Genomic DNA, 15,733 nt, shown 5'->3' on the forward strand with positions numbered 1-15,733 from the left:
TTAACCCCTTCATGACCATGGGATTTTCCATTTTTCCGTGTTCGTTTTTCAGTCCCCTCCTTCCCAGAGCCATAACTTTTTTATTTTTCTGTCAATTTGGCCATGTGAGGGCTTATTTTTTGCGGAACAAGTTGTACTTTTGAACGACATCATTGGTGTTAGCATGTCGTGTACTAGAAAACGGGAAAAAAATTCCAAGTGCAGTGAAATTGCAAAAAAAGTGCAGTCCCACACTTGTTTTTTTGGTTGGCTTTTTTGCTAGGTTCACTAAATGCTAAAACTGACCTGCCATTATGATTCTCCAGGTCAGTACGAGTTCATAGACACCTAACATGACTAGGTTATTTTTTACCTAAGTGGTGAAAAAAAATTCCAAAGTTTGCTAACTAGACTCGTAGCGTCTCCATTTTTCATGATCTGGGGTCGGTTGAGGGCTTATTTTTTGCGTGCCGAGCTGACGTTTTTAATGATAGCATTTTGGTGCAGATATGTTCTTTTGATCGCCCGTTATTGCATTTTAATGCAATGTCGCGGCGACCAAAAAAACGTAATTCTGGTGTTTCAAATTTTTTTATCGCTACGCCGTTTAGCGATCAGGCTAATGCTTTTTTTATTGATAGATCGGGCGATTCTGAACGCGGCGATACCAAATATGTGTAGGTTTGATTTTTTTTTTATTGATTTATTTTGATTGGGGCGAAAGGGGGGTGATTTAAACTTTATATATTTTTTTATTTTTTTCACATTTTTTTTTACTTTTGCCATGCTTCAATAGCCTCCATGGGAGGCTAGAAGCAGGCACAGCGCGATCGCCTCTGCTACATAGCAGCAATCTGCTGTTCGCTGCTATGTAGCAGAAAATCAGGTGTGCTGTGAGCGCCGACCACAGGGTGGCGCTCACAGCTGCCGGGGATCAGTAGGACCTCAAGGTCTCAAGGACCTCTATGGTTACTATTCTGAAGCATCGCCGACCTCCGATCATGTGACGGGGGTCGGCGATGCCATTATTTCCGGCCGCCCGGCGGATGCGGTAGTTAAATGCTGCTGTCTGCGTTTGACAGCGGCATTTAACTAGTTAATAGGCGTGGGCAGATCGCGATTCTGCCCGCGCCTATTACGGGCACGTCAGCTGTTCAAAACAGCTAACATGTCCCGGCTTTGATGCGGGCTCACCGCCGGAGCCCGCATCAAAGCGGGGCTTCTGACCTCGGACGTACTATCCCGTCCGAGGTCAGAAAGGGGTTAAACAAGCTTTTACAAGTGTTCCCTTTAAGCCCGCATTCTGAGTTACTCCAAAATATACACTAAATGAGCAGACCCATGAAACTATTTAAAATATAAAATTAACTAAAAATATTTTGACATTTTCTCTAACACCCTTAACGCCAATGACGGTTACAATGCAGTAAGAGGGTTTGTCTTTTGTGGGACGAGTTGTAGTTTAAATGGCATCATCTAGTTTAACAAAACGATTACACAAGGATCCCTAAAATATAACTTTTAATGAAAAAGTCTTTAAAAAAAAACATGTTCCAAGTTGTGGACAAGATAAAAATGTCAAAATAAGGGACAGAAAAGGTATGGGTATAGAAAGGTATATACAGTTATATGAAAAAGTTTGGGCACCCCTATTAATCTTAAGCTTAAATGTTTTATAAAATGAGGTTTATTGTACGGAAAATGTGCAATCTGCATTCAAACAAAATTTGACAGGTGCATAAGTATGGGCACCTCACCAGAAAAGTGACATTAATATTTAGTAGATCCTCCTTTTGCAAAAATAAAAGCCTCTAGTCGCTTCCTGTAGCTTTTAATGAGTTCCTGGATCCTGGATGAAGGTATTTTTGACCATTCCTCTTTACAAAACAATTCCAGTTCAGTTACATTTGATGGTCGCCGAGCATGGACAGCCCTCTTCAAAAGATCCCACAGATGTTCAATGATATTCAGGTCTGGGGACTGGGATGGCCATTCCAGAACAGTGTAATTGTTCCTCTGCATGAATGCCTGAGAAGACTTGGAGCGGTGTTTTGGATCATTGTCTTGCTGAAAGATCCATCCCCTGCGTAACTTCAACTTTGTCACTGATTCATGAACATTATTGTCAAGAATCTGCTGATACTGAGAGGAATCCATGCATCCCTTAACTTTAACAAGATTCCCGGTGCCGGCATTGGCCACACAGCCCCAAAGCATGATGGAACCTCCACCAAATTTTACTGTGGGTAGCAAGTGTTTTTCTTGGAATGCTGTGTTTTTTTTCCGCCATGCATAATGCCTTTTTGTATGACCAAACAACTCAATCTTGGTTTCATCAGTCCACAGGACCTTCTTCCAAAAAGAAATTGGCTTCTCCAAATGTGCTTTTGCATACCTCAGCCGACTCTGTTTGTGGCGTGCTTGCCGAAACGGCTTCTTTCGCATCACTCTCCCATACAGCTTCTCCTTCTGCAAACTGCGTTGTATAGTTGACCGATGCACAGTGACACCATCTACAGCAAGTTGATGCTGCAGCTCTCTGGAGGTGGTCTGAGGATTGTCCTTGACTGATCTCACCATTCTTCTTCTCTGCCTTTCTGATGTTTTTCTTGGCCTGCCACTTCTTGCCTTAACAAGAACTGTACCTGTGTTCTTCCATTTCCTTACTATGTTCCTCACAGTGGAAATTGACAGGTTAAATCTCTGAGACAGCTTTTTGTATCCTTCCCCTGAACAACTATGTTGAATAATCTTTGTTTTCAGATCATTTGACAGTTGTTTTGAGGAGCCCATGATGCCACTCTTCGGAGGAGATTCAAACAGGAGAACAACTTGCAAGTGGCCACTTTAAGTAGCTTTTCTCATGATTGCATACACCTGGCTATGAAGTTCAAAGCTCAATGAGGTTACAAAAACAAAAAAAGTGCTTTAGTAAGTCAGTAAAAAGTAGGTAGGAGTATTTAAAACAAAAAAATGATAAGGGTGCCCATACTTATGCACCTGTCGAATTTTGTTTGAATGCAGATTGCACATTTTCTGTTAGTACAATAAACCTCATTTCAAGGCAGAAACATTACTGTGTCCAACAGTTATTAGATATATGAAACTGAAATAGCTGTTGCAAAAAAAAACAATTTTTAGAAAACATTAAGCTTAAGATTAATAGGGGTGCCCAAACTTTTTCATATAACTGTACTATGTATCCTAATACGCCCTTGCAGGTCCACTATACTGACTCCTGCCTGTCAGTGGAGGTTGGCACCCTAAGTTTCTGCGGTAGGCGCCCCCACTCCTCAACAATTTGGAACATGTTTTTAAGACTTTTTCATGAAAAGTTATATTTTAGGGAACCTTGTTTTATGGTTTTGTTGTTGTCTAGGATCCTGTCTTATTGGTTCTTTCATGATCTAGTTTAACATCTAATGTATTGGGAAAAAAAAATCCAAATGCGGTTACATAGTAAAAAAAAAAAAAAAAATCCACCATTGTTTTTTGGATTTTTATTCACCGTTCATTGTGCGGTAAAATACAACCAGGAAACATGATTCTCCATGTTACGATTATGGCATTTATGGCACTACCAAACTTGTGTATTTATTTTATTTTATTTTCGTGGTGGAAAAATATGAAAACAAATTGTAAAAAAAACATAAAAAATTGGGATGTCTCATAATTTTTTGCGATGCGCAACTTTCATTTTTCCATAAGAGGGATTTTTTGTGTGCTGAGCTATCGTTTTACCTTTACTATCTTGGGGAACATTTGATGCTTTGATTGCTTTTTGTGTAACTTTTTTGGCGATAGGTAGCATGAACGAAAAATTATCAATACTAGTTTTTCCATTTTTTTTTTTTTTTTGCTGTATAGCGTGTAACATACAGGTTTAATTTTATATTTTGATAGATAAGACTTTTAAGATAAATATATACGGCATATAGTTTTTCATGCCTTTATTTTTAATGGTGGAATAGGGAAGTATTTTGAGTTTGAATGTATTTTTTTTTATTGTTTGAAATATCTATGTATTTTTTTTTAAATGCAGTTGAGTTTCTCATGCGTACCTACATGGCAGCGATGATGGCCTTCAGCAGCCATGAGGGCCTTTACCATGGCACACCAGCAGCACCCTGACAATGCACTGCGCCGTGAATGCCAATGTCAGAGACTGAGCGCAGTAATGGCGGTAGCTTTGGTCTGTGCTGCTACAGGCAGATGCCGGCTGTTGCCCATGGCAGAGATGCTATCACTGCATGACAAATCACCTGTTCGATACCTTGACAGTGCCAACTGAATGCCAAAAGTCACATGGCAGATGCCATGTTTAATACAGTACACAGAATACGTTAGTCCATGGACCATACCATCTATTTCAGATAGGGGTCAACAGAACCTATTGAAGTAAAGTATGTGAGCAGAATTTATATTTATATGAGAAAGTTCTATTATTCCCTATCCTATAAACAAAAAATCTGCACTACCCCTTTAAGTAATACAAGTAATAAAAGCCAGTAGAGCAAATAGGACTTCCAAAGAAAAGTCTTCTTCTTTTCAAAGAATCCAGATCCCTTTGGTTTGAAGACGTACACTCATCACAGGTAATAGAGGAACGGATTAAAGGCAGAAACAAGATTGATATTAAACCATACATACAAATCTGTTAACAAACCTCCTTTGCCATGTCGGTGTACTTCTGCTTCTCATGAGGGTCCAGATATGCCCACCAATCGGCCAATATTTTTGTAGCACCGCGGTTATCCAGACGAGGATGCTCTTGGCGTACAAGAGAACGGTGACGCTTACAGAACAAAAGGAAAGCATTCATGGGTCTCCGGGCTCGCTGTTCAGGGGACTCACTGTCTTCTGCTTCATCCACCTCATGTTCTAGTCCATCAGTGTCTAGGAGCTGAACCTGCAGGAACATGGTGCAAAACATTATAGTAATGCATAGTATATGTATGTAACAGATGAGAAGTCTGTGGGTATGTGTTATACCTATGAATTATGCTTAGAATCACATAGGTTGAAAAAATAAAGACATGGGCTGATCAAGTGAATACTAGTGAAATACTATTTAGATGTAGACTGCAAAATATGTAGAGGCTGCTAAGGCTCAATGTATATACAAGTATTCACTTGATACATTTTGATATCATGCCGTTCTCTTGGTGCCTACGTTTGCTTAGGACAGGGCCTAGTGATTCCTGTGAGGAAAGCTGCAGTAATGTGTACGAGTACGAATTCACGAGGAACGGGGCACCCCTAATCTCAGACTCATTATGGCAAGACTTTATCTAAGGGAAAGTGGAATTACCTGAATTAGGATGCTTGCCGGAGGAAATAATGTGGCTGCATGTCAGCACCTATATTAGGCCATGTTCACACGGTCAGTACTTTACCTCAGTATTTATAAGCTCGGAGGAGTCTCGCACGTCAATACCCGGCACTCAGGAGCGGAGCGTGCGGCTGCATGTATTCCTATCTGAGGAATACGTTCACGCTCCAATCTGAGTGCCGGGTATTGACGTGCGAGACTCATCCGAGTTTCTCACAGGCGAGTATGAGCCCTTAGTATGCGGCCATGTTCCCTCAGTGAGTGGTGAGTTTTTGATGTTGCAGATCTACTGCTACATCTCTGCACATATTATGTAAATTCAGTTATTTGTGGGGGGAGTTCACTGCGTTTTTGACGCTGCTACTTTTGTCTCTTTGTAATGTAATGTTTTAAATAAAGCTGATATGTTTTTGATACTTCCTGGTATTTGGCTTTATTGATACAATCATGTGAGGATTACATGCATTTTTTGTACACAATGAAAACTCACTTTCCGAAATCTAAAGTAATTCTATGGGGAAAATTTAAACAAAAAACTCAGCGTACCGCAAAGAGAAATTGACATGCTGCGGATCTGAAACGCGCTCCGCAGGTCAGTTTACTCTGAGCAAAAAAAAAAAAAGCGCAGTTTGCAGGAGATTTCTATAAATCCCATCCACTGGAACTGTAAGACGCTGCGGGTTTTGTGCAGCAAAATATAATAGAGTTAAACACTCATTGTGGGAACTTTGCATAAGAAACCTGGGGGGGATCTATCATTTGCTGTATTTTATAAGCTGGCTTGCTGTGAGTAACATAGCTATAATTTTCGACAAACTAATGAAAAATGTACAGGTTTTTTGAATGCTCAAAGTGTTTCTATCCACTTACTAGAGTGACATTACACCAAACTTGTGTGACTTTAGAAAAAATAAAATATTGCATCCATTAATGAGTCCTAATTAGTGAAGAGCAAATGTGCTGGGATAAGGTGTTATGTGAGCATGCTCACGTGCTAACAGAGTGACTTCGGCGTGCTCGAATAATATGTTCAAGTCCATGCGGCTGCATGTCTAATCTGGGTGACAATCACAACACATGCAGGGATTGCCTAACATACAGGCTGTCGAACAGCTGCAAGATGTGTAGCTGTGGGGACTCGAACATATTATTGCCAGCACCTGAGCCGGACACCTTATCTGAGTGAGCACACTCCCTCACCTAAAGTCTCACTCCTGTCTTTTAGCCTCATCTGCAATCATTGATTACGTGTCACAGCAAGGTTAGACATTATTTGGTGTACAATGCACCAGAATAGAGGCCCATGTTGACAAATGTGGGGGTCCTAGACTCATCAAATTCATGTGAACTGAACTTGGAGCACCCCAGAACAGCGAGAGGTCCGAGTGTTGCAGAGATTATGTGCCCAAAAATGTCTGGGTGCAGGATCGTAGCTGTGTATGTCTCCCTCTGAAACGCTGCGATGTTTCAGAGAAAGTAGTCTGAAAAGCTGTGTGTGTCCGTAAGGGGAGACCTGTCAATCAACCGAAACGGTGCGGGGAGGATCCATCCTGGGACCACCAGCAGTGGACTAGTCACGTCTCTCCCTATAGTCCACAGCCGACTTTTTAACCTATGTTTTCCCTGAAACACTGAGCATTTTAGAGTAAGGGTCTATTTACACCGGCCGATTAGTCGCACAAATGACCGTTAATATGTAAACCTTCGTCAGTCATTACATAGCCCGCTTACAGCCGCCGACCGCAGTAATCTGTGGTAGATCGCTCAGTGGGCAAAGGCTGCCATGGCTCTCGGCAGCACAAGTTCTGGTTACACAGAAAGATGACCCGCCAAAAATGATGATCTCTTGTGAAAACCACTTCACCCCTACCACAGAGCGTTTAGCTTATTCACTGGGTGATCAGCAACCTGTTTACACAGCAAGATAATCGTGGAACGAGCGTTTCTAAGGCTACTTTCACACTAGCGTCGGGAACAACCCGTCGCTATGCGTCGGGCCGAGGTTCCCGACGCTAGCGTGGTCTCCGCCGCACAACGGGGGCAGCGGATGCATTTTTCCCACGCATCCGCTGCCCCATTGTGAGGTGCGGGGAAGTGCGGGGAGGTGGGGGCGGAGCTCCGGCCGCGCATGCGCGGTTGGAAAAAGCAGACCGTCGGGAGCAAAAAACGTTACATGTAACGTTTTTTTCTCCCGACGGTCCACTACCACACGCCCAAGCGTCGCAAAACGGACACAACGTTTGGCAATGCGTCGCTAATGTTAGTCTATGACGAAAAAACGTATCCAGCAAGAACTTTTGCTGGATGCGTATTTTCGGCAAAACGACGCATTTGCGACGTATTGCAGTTAACGCTAGTGTGAAAGTAGCCTAAGGGTATGTGCACACGCTGCGGATTACTCTGCAGATTTTTCCGGACTGATTTTAGTAAATCCGCAGGTAATCCGCACTGCCTACTATTAAGCAGGTGTAAACCTCTGTGGAATCCGCACAAAGAATTGACATGCTGCGGAATAAACAACGCTACGTTTCCGCACCATGTGCACTGCGGATTTTGTTTCCCATAGTTTTACATGGTACTGTAAATGTATGGAAAACTGCTGAGAATCCACAGAGGCCAATCTGCTGCGGATCCGCAGCATGTGCACATAGCCTAAGAATGCGTGTTCACCATAAATGGCTGCAATGGTGCAGAAAGGCTCCGATTCACGCTGCGGGGGCTCGGGCACCAAGGATCTAATGACAGGATCACAATATATTCTGGCTTTTGTTGAAAGAAAAGTTTCTAACTAACATAAAATGAGACAGTCAGAGTGCGATTACCGGCCCGCCAGGGAAAGGCGATGCTAAATAATCCTAAACCTAGGAGCAAATTCTAAGCAATGTATTTTCCAATGCGGTCACATCCTTCGGCCCACCTGTGACCATCAGCACTACCTCTCCCTATAGCCGGGCTCGGGTCACGTTTGTCCCATCTTCGCCTGCCTCCATCAGGCTCCTTCCGGGACACAGCCACCATCTATGGCTCTGAGGCCGTGACAGTGATGTGAGACGCTTCCATTAGCTCTGGGACTGCCGTGGGTTCCTGCCTGGCACACTGGCAGCAGTAGTACAGCAGCCCCGTGCTTTCCCAGCGAGCACTGGCCACATGCTGACGAGCTGGCAGTGATTGTGCGCCCTTATGGCTGCCCCCGGCTCGGGCCTAAGTGGTGGCACTGGTGGCCGCGGGATCAGCTGTGTGCACGGCCGAGCTCAGGACAAGTTGTCAGGCAGGAGCAGACCTGAGAAAGTTTGCACCGTGCAGTGCAGGAGCTGGCGGCTGCACACATCTCTCCTGTGATGCTCGGGTGCAGGGCTCATGGTGCCAGCAGCTGTGTACAGTGATTGCCAGTGAGCGCCCCTCCTGCCCTCCGTCTCCCGGCTCATCTCCTGCCTGTGCCCCCTGCTCTCACTCCTCTTCCACCGTCTTACCGGGACGCGAGATCTGATGTCCGCCGGACAGTTCTCACACAAGTACCGTCCGGGCTCCGGTAAAGGCTCCGCCATTTTCCGCTGCCCTGGAGATGACGCACGGCGACATCAGCACGCTGCGACCGATAGACGGCGAGAGAGAGGGGCCAAACGCGATGGAGCCGAGAGCTGGGGTCCGAGCTGAGGGGCGGTTGGGTGGCACTGGCTGCCGCTGATACACACCGTGCCCGGACCTGGGCCTGAGGACACTTACTACAGAGCGGTGTGATCAAACCACGGGTGACATGGCCGTGGGAACCATCCTCCCGGAACAGCTCGTCCTGGTCACATGGCCGGGGGTCTCTTACACTGCCTACAGACGTGATGCACCCAGGGCCAGTCATAACCTGTGCCAGTACTGCCTATAGAAGTGATACACCAGAATGCCAATACTGCCCACAGAAGTGATACACCCCAGTGCCAGTAATAACCTGTGCCAGTATTGCCTATAGAAGTGATACACCAGAATGCCAATACTGCCCACAGAAGTGATACACCCCAGTGCCAGTAATAACCTGTGCCAGTACTGCCTATAGAAGTGATACACCAGAATGCCAATACTGCCCACAGAAGTGATACACCCCAGTGCCAGTAATAACCTGTGCCAGTACTGCCTATAGAAGTGATACACCAGAATGCCAATACTGCCCACAGAAGTGATACACCCCAGTGCCAGTAATAACCTGTGCCAGTATTGCCTATAGAAGTGATACACCAGAATGCCAATACTGCCCACAGAAGTGATACACCCCAGTGCCAGTAATAACCTGTGCCAGTATTGCCTATAGAAGTGATACACCAGAATGCCAATACTGCCCACAGAAGTGATACACCCCAGTGCCAGTAATAACCTGTGCCAGTATTGCCTATAGAAGTGATACACCAGAATGCCAATACTGCCCACAGAAGTGATACACCCCAGTGCCAGTAATAACCTGTGCCAGTACTGCCTATAGAAGTGATACACCAGAATGCCAATACTGCCCACAGAAGTGATACACCCCAGTGCCAGTCATAACCTGTGCCAGTATTGCCTATAGAAGTGATACACCCCAGTGCCAGTAATAACCTGTGCCAGTATTGCCTATAGAAGTGATACACCAGAATGCCAATACTGCCCACAGAAGTGATACACCCCAGTGCCAGTCATAACCTGTGCCAGTATTGCCTATAGAAGTGATACACCCCAGTGCCAGTAATAACCTGTGCCAGTATTGCCTATAGAAGTGATACACCCCAGTGCCAGTGATAACCTGTGCCAGTATTGCCTATAGAAGTGATACACCCCAGTGCCAGTCATAACCTGTGCCAGTATTGCCCATAGAAGTGATACACCCCAGTGCCAGTCATAACGTGCCAGTACTGCCTATAGAAGTGATACACCCCAGTGCCAGTCATATACTGCCCATAGAAGTGATACACCCCAGTGCCAGTCATAATAACCTGTGCCAGTACTGCCCATAGAAGTGATACACCCCAGTGCCAATACTGCCCACAGAAGTGATCCACCCCAGTGCCAGTCATAACCTGTGCCGGTCCGGCCTTAGAAGTGATACACCAAAGTGCCAATACTGCCCACAGAAGTGATCCACCCCAGTGCCAGTCATAACCTGTGCCAGTACTGCCCATAGAAGTGATACACCAAAGTGCCAATACTGCCCACAGAAGTGATCCACCCCAGTGCCAGTCATAACCTGTGCCAGTACTGCCTATAGAAGTGATACACTCCAGTGCCAGTCATAATAACCTGTGCCAGTACTGCCCATAGAAGTGATACACCAAAGTGCCAATACTGTCCACAAAAGTGATCCACCCCAGTGTCAGTCATAACCTGTTCCAGTACTGCCTATAGAAGTGATCCACCCCAGTGCCAGTCATAACCTGTGCCAGTACTGCCCATAGAAGTGATACACCAGAGTGACAATACTGCCTATAGAAGTGATACACCCCAGTGCCAGTCATATACTGCCCATAGAAGTGATACACCCCAGTGCTAATACTGCCCATAAGTGATACACCCCAGTGCCATTCATAACCTGTGCCAGTACTGCCCATAGAAGTGATACACCAAAGTGCCAATACTGCCCACAGAAGTGATCCACCCCAGTGCCAGTCATAACCTGTGCCAGTACTGCCTATAGAAGTGATACACCCCAGTGCCAGTCATAATAACCTGTGCCAGTACTGCCCATAGAAGTGATACACCAGAGTGACAATACTGCCTATAGAAGTGATACACCCCAGTGCCAGTACTGCCCATAGACGTGATACACCCCAGTGCCAGTCATAAGCTGTGCCGATACTGCCCACAGAAGTGATACACCCCAGTGCCAGTCATATGCTTCCCATAGAAGTGATACACCCCAGTGCCAGTACTGCCCATAGAAGTGATACACCCCAGTGCCAGTCATAACCTGTGCCAATACTGCCCATAGAAGTGATACACCCCAGTGCCAGCCATAACCTGTGCCAATACTGCCCATAGAAGTTACACCCCTATGCCAGTCATATAATGCCCATAGAAGTGATATACCCTAGTGCCAGTCATAACCTGTGCCAGTACTGCCCAAAGAAGTGATACACCCCAGTGCCAGTCATATAATGCCCATAGAAGTGATACACCCCAGTGCCAGTCATAACCTGTGCCAATACTGCCCATAGAAGTTACACCCCTATGCGAGTCATATAATGCCCATAAAAGTGATACACCCCAGTGCCAGTCATAACCTGTGCCAGTACTGCTCATAGAAGTGATACACCCCAGTGGCAGTCATATAATGCCCATAGAAGTGATACACCCCAGTGCCAGTCATAACCTGTGCCAGTACTGCCCATAGAAGTGATACACCCCAGTGCCAGTCATAACCTGTGCCAATACTGCCCATAGAAGTGATACACCCCAGTGCCAGTCATATAATGCTCATAGAAGTGATACACCCCAATGCCAGTCATAACCTGTGCCAGTACTGCCCATAGAAGTGATACACCAGTGCCAATACTGCCCATAGAAGTGATACACCAGAGTGCCAGTACTGCTCATAGAAGTGATTCACCCCAGTGCCAGTCATAACCTGTGCCAATACTGCCCATGGAAGTGATACACCAGAGTGCCAGTACTGCCCATAGAAGTAATACACCCCAGAGCCAGTCATAACCTGTAAAAATACTGCAACAGGGAATCCTGAGGCCCAAAGTGGTTTCTGGTAGAAAACCTCATAGTATGTATCTTCGAATCTCAATGTGAACACAGCATAACCCTCGTCACAGACGACATGGATCTACAGTTGTGCTCAAAAGTTTATATACCCCGGCAGAATTTTTGCTTTTTTGGCCTTTTTTCAGAGAATATTATCATTATACATTTTTTCTAGCTCCATTTATTCCATGGCGCTTTACATGTGAAAAAGGGGGCAAATTAGACAAATACAATAAACGGGAGAGGTAAGAGGAGAGTAGAGAAGGAGATCTTGTGAGGATTGAAGGTTGCGTGCAGGTAAGTAACGGGTGACCAGGTCACAGATATACGGAGGACACAGGTTGGGCATGGCTTTGTATGTCATGGATAGGGTTTTGAACTGGAGTCTCTGGATGATAGGAAGCCAGTGGCATAGGGGAGAGGCTGGGGAATAGTGGGGAGACAGGTAGATTAGTCGGGCAGCAGAGTGAAGGATGGATTGGAGTGGTGCCAGAGGGGAGGCCAGAGAGTAGAAGGTTGTAGTAGTCAAGTCGGGAAATGATAAGGGCGTGCACTAGTGTTTTTGTGGTTCCATGGTCAAGGAATGCGCGGATCCGGGAAATATTTTTGAGTTTGTTATGACAGGAGAAGGCAAGGGCTTGGATATGTGGCTTGAAAGAGAGGGCAGGGTCGAGGATCACCCCGAGGCACCGAGCATGCGGGACTGAGGAAAGTGAACAGCCATTGACATTGATGGATAGGTCTAGTGGAGGGGTAGAGTGAGATGGGGGAAAGATGATGAATTCTGTTTTGTCCATGTTCAGTTTTAGAAAGCGAAAAGAAGGCCGAGATAGCAGACAGTGTGGGATTTTGGTGAGTAAGGAGGGGAGGTCAGGTCCGGATAGGTAGATCTGCGTGCCATCGGCATAGAGATGATACTGCAAACCGTGGGTTTCTATGAGCTGTCACAGGCCGAAGGTGTAGATAGAGAAGAGTAGGGGTCCTAGAACTGAGCCTTGAGGAACACCGACAGACAAGGGGCGAGGTGAGGAGGTGGTGTGGGAGAGGGAGACACTGAATGTTCGGTCTGTTAGATATGATGAGATCCAGGATAGGGCCAAGTCTGTGATGCCAAGAGATGATAGAATCTGTAGCAGGACAGTGTCAAAGGCAGAAGACAGGTCCAGGAAAAGGAGGACAGAGTAGTGTCGCTTGCTCTTGGCAGTTAGTAGGTCATTGGTGATGTTAGGGCAGTTTCAGTTGAGTGATGGGGTCGGAAGCCAGATTGAGCAGAAGTGGGATGAAGACTGTGGCGAGGTTAGGGATGAGGTGGGACGGGAGTGGATCAAGCCTGCAAGTGTTGAGGTGTGATCTTGACAGGGGGTTGGAGAGCTGGTCTTCTGTCATGGTGGAGAAGCTGGTTTTGGAGGAACAGGGTTGGGCAGCTAAGAGGGGCATTGGGCCCTGTGGGCCAAAGCTTTCTCTGATCGTATCGATCTTCTGTTTAAAGAAAGAGGCAAAGTCTTCAGCAGAAATGAGAGGGGAGGTAGGAGGTGCTGGGGACAGAGTAGCGAATTGAAAGTGTTGAAAAGCTGTTTAGGGTTGTGAGACAGGGAGGATATGAGAGATGAGAAGTTTGGTTTGCGGCAGTGAGCATGGACTTGAAGCTGGCAAGGGACTGCTTGTATGCGATGAAGTGCTCGGCAGAGTGAGATCTCTTCCATCTCTGCTCAGCAACCCTGGAAGCCTGTCTCAGTTCTTTGGTCAGGCTGGTCAGCCAGGGGTGTCTGTTGATTGTACTAGTTTTGCTATGCATGAGGTGGGCGGCCGAATCGAGTATCACTTTTATTGTGGTGTTATAAAAATTTGCAGCAGCATCTGTGTCATTAAGGGAAGCTAGGTCTGTAAGAGGGAGAAGGGACTCAGAGAGTGATTGCAAATTGAGGTGTTTGAGATTTCTGTGAGGGTGAGTGAGTTTGTGAAGTGGGGGTTGAGCACTAGGAGAGGAGAGGGAAGAGAATGTCAAGTAGGTTGTGGTCAGACGGGGAGAGGAGAGTTAGTGAGATTAGTAAGGGAACAGAAGCGTGTAAAGATAAGGTCTAGTGTGTGACCATCTTTGTGAGTGGCCGCAGAAGACCGTTGAGTGAAGCCGAAGGAGGCAGTGAGCGATAAAAGCTTAGAGGCAGCTGAGGTGGAAGTGTCAATGGGGATATTGAAGTCACCCATGATGATAGTGGGGATGTCAGCAGAGAGGAAATGAAGTAGCCAGGTGGTAAAGTGGTCGAGAAAGGTGGAGGTGGCTAGTAGTGATGAGCGAATATACTCGTTACTTGGGATTTCTCGAGCATGCTCGGGGGTCCTCCGAGTATTTTTTTAGTGCTCGGAGTTTTAGTTTTCCTTGCCGCAGCTGAATGATTTACATCTGTTAGCCAGCATAAGTACATGTGGGAGTTGCCTGGTTACTAGGGAATCCCCACATGTAATCAAGCTGGCTAACAGATGTAAATCATTCAGCTGCGACGCTAAAAACTAAAACTCCGAGCACTAAAAAATACTCGGAGGATCCCGAGCATGCTCGAGAAATCTCGAGTAATGTGTATATTCGCTCATCACTAATGGCTAGTTCTGGGGAGGGCGGTAGATGACAGCCAGCTGGAGGTTGGAGAGGGGAATAGATGCGGACAGAGTGCACCTCAAACGAGGGAAGAGTAGCGGAAGGTGGTAGTGGGATTGGAGTAAAGGAGCAGGTGTTGGACAGGATATGAATGATAACACCAAAACTTGTTCTCCACTCATGGTTAGTGGTTGGGTGAAGCCATTTATTGTCAATGTTTGTTTTCTCTTTTTAAATCATGAGAACCCAAAACATCCAAATGACCCTGATCAAAAGTTCACATACCCATTTCTAAATACTGTGTATTGCCCCTTACATCAAGGACAGCTTGAAGTCTTTTGTGGTAGTTGTCTCAGATGGTAAAGCTGCCCTCTCTTCTTGGCATAAAGCCTCCAGTTCCTGTAAATTCCTGGGCTGTCTAGCATGAACTGCGCGCTTGAGATCTCCCTAGAGTGGTTCAATGATATTGAGGTCAGGAGACTGAGATGGCCACTCCAGAACCTTCACTTTGTTCTGCTGTAGCCAATGACAGGTCAACTTGGCCGTGTGTTTTGGATCTTTGTCATGTTGGAACGTCCAAGTATGTCCCATGTGCAGCTTCCAGGCTGATGAGCGCAAATTTGCCTCCAGTATTTGCTGATAACGTGCTGCATTCATGTCTCTTTCAACTTTGACCAAGTTTCCTGTGCCTTTGTAGCTCACACATCTCCAAAACATCAGCGATCCAGTAGGAGTGGTGTTCCTTTGATCATAGGCATTGTTGACTTCTCTCCAAATGTAACGTTTAGGCTATATGCGCACGTTGCGGATTTGCTCGTGTAAAATTCTGCACGGTTTCTGCCTCTCGTGGCAGAAAACGCAGTTAAAAATTCACATGTTTTTTATGCGGATTTGATGCTGCTTTTCATGCGTTTTTGTAAATCCATAGAGCTAAATACAGTAAAGATAGATAAAAAAAAAAAAGATTTCTGATGTAATTGCTTTGTTCAACCTCTTCAGCCAGATACCCTCATTAATATTAAATAAAGACAGATACACACGCACACCTCTCTATGTAGAAAGATAAACTACATATGCTGTAGCAAAAAAAGCAACTGTCAGAAATCTGCATGAAATGCAATATT

General features: G+C 45.6%; 1 protein-coding gene across 6 annotated transcripts in view; it reads right to left on the reverse strand.

Moving 5' to 3' along the window:
• The window catches only part of BBX (BBX high mobility group box domain containing), a 104,556-nt gene extending 95,399 nt beyond the window's left edge, over positions 1-9,157 (reverse strand). For 3 of the 6 annotated variants that reach the window (XM_077296813.1, XM_077296811.1, XM_077296810.1), the window contains exons 1-2: positions 8,782-9,093; positions 4,646-4,888 (exon numbers count right to left, since the gene is read on the reverse strand). In XM_077296813.1, the coding sequence (XP_077152928.1) occupies positions 4,646-4,888; positions 8,782-8,856 (318 nt within the window). In that variant the 5' untranslated portion in view covers positions 8,857-9,093. Of the gene's footprint in view, positions 1-4,645; positions 4,889-8,228; positions 8,459-8,591; positions 8,738-8,781 lie in introns of those variants that run through there. The other 3 variants (XM_077296814.1, XM_077296812.1, XM_077296815.1) reach the window with 3 other exon arrangements.
• Between the last annotated feature and the right edge of the window lie 6,576 nt (positions 9,158-15,733).

The sequence above is a fragment of the Ranitomeya variabilis genome, chromosome 3 (genome assembly GCF_051348905.1).
Source record: "Ranitomeya variabilis isolate aRanVar5 chromosome 3, aRanVar5.hap1, whole genome shotgun sequence".
Classification (NCBI taxonomy): domain Eukaryota; kingdom Metazoa; phylum Chordata; class Amphibia; order Anura; family Dendrobatidae; genus Ranitomeya; species Ranitomeya variabilis.